This window comes from Otolemur garnettii, unplaced genomic scaffold (assembly GCF_000181295.1).
Source record: "Otolemur garnettii isolate 467f Iridium unplaced genomic scaffold, OtoGar3 scaffold00189, whole genome shotgun sequence".
NCBI classification, from domain to species: domain Eukaryota; kingdom Metazoa; phylum Chordata; class Mammalia; order Primates; family Galagidae; genus Otolemur; species Otolemur garnettii.
Genome location: NW_003852584.1, coordinates 2,902,334 through 2,903,084, shown reverse-complemented (window position 1 = coordinate 2,903,084; position 751 = coordinate 2,902,334). Strand labels below are relative to the sequence as shown.

General features: G+C 46.3%; 1 protein-coding gene across 1 annotated transcript in view; it reads left to right on the top strand.

Moving 5' to 3' along the window:
- LOC100957581 (zinc transporter 10-like) overlaps positions 1-713 on the top strand; it is a 13,454-nt gene extending 12,741 nt beyond the window's left edge. The window contains exon 4 of the mRNA XM_003800921.1: positions 247-713. Coding sequence (XP_003800969.1) covers positions 247-713 — 467 coding nt within the window. The remainder of the gene's footprint in view (positions 1-246) is intronic.
- The last annotated feature ends 38 nt before the right edge of the window (positions 714-751 follow it).

Genomic DNA, 751 nt, shown 5'->3' with positions numbered 1-751 from the left:
GAAATTTATTTCCTTGAATGACTTCATATGAGCTAACCATGTGTGGTGTGGAAATTCAGAGAGGAGAATAAAGGTTATGAGCAAATGTACCCATGGAGTACAGGTATTTTTTTCTTCCCATTATTTTTAGTAAATACAGAGTCATTTTGCTGGAAATGTCTAAAGGGCTGTATTCCTCCCATTTAGTACATGTTTTAGATGGAGCCCTCCTCACTCATCTTGGCTGTTGTTTGCTCTTCATTCTAGTGAGTAAACTCTCTGCTGTGCCTGGAATTAGCAGTATACACGATGCGCACATCTGGGAACTTACAAAGGGAAAGATCATTGCCACCCTGCATATCAAATGCCAGACGGACAGGGGATATCAGGACGCCAGCGTGGAAATCCGAGAAATTTTCCATCAGGCAGGAATCCATAATGTGACCATCCAGTTTGAAAATGTGGGCTTGGAGGAGCCCCTGGAGCCAGACCTATTTTCGCTCTGCAGCTCCCCTTGCATCTCCAAGGGCTGTGCTAAGCAGCTTTGCTGTTCCCCTGGTGTGCCACCTCTGGCCCATGTCAGTGGCTGTGCTGGGCAGAATGGCCGTCCCCCGCTAGACACATACCAAAACGATGGTCTCAGCAGAAGAGACACAACAGAAGTGGCCGTTGAAAGGCCTTTGGATGGATGTCTGAGGGAGGACCAATGTTATATCGACAGCACATGTTTTTAATCTGATACCTACATGATCAGACTTTATAGACAAGGCCC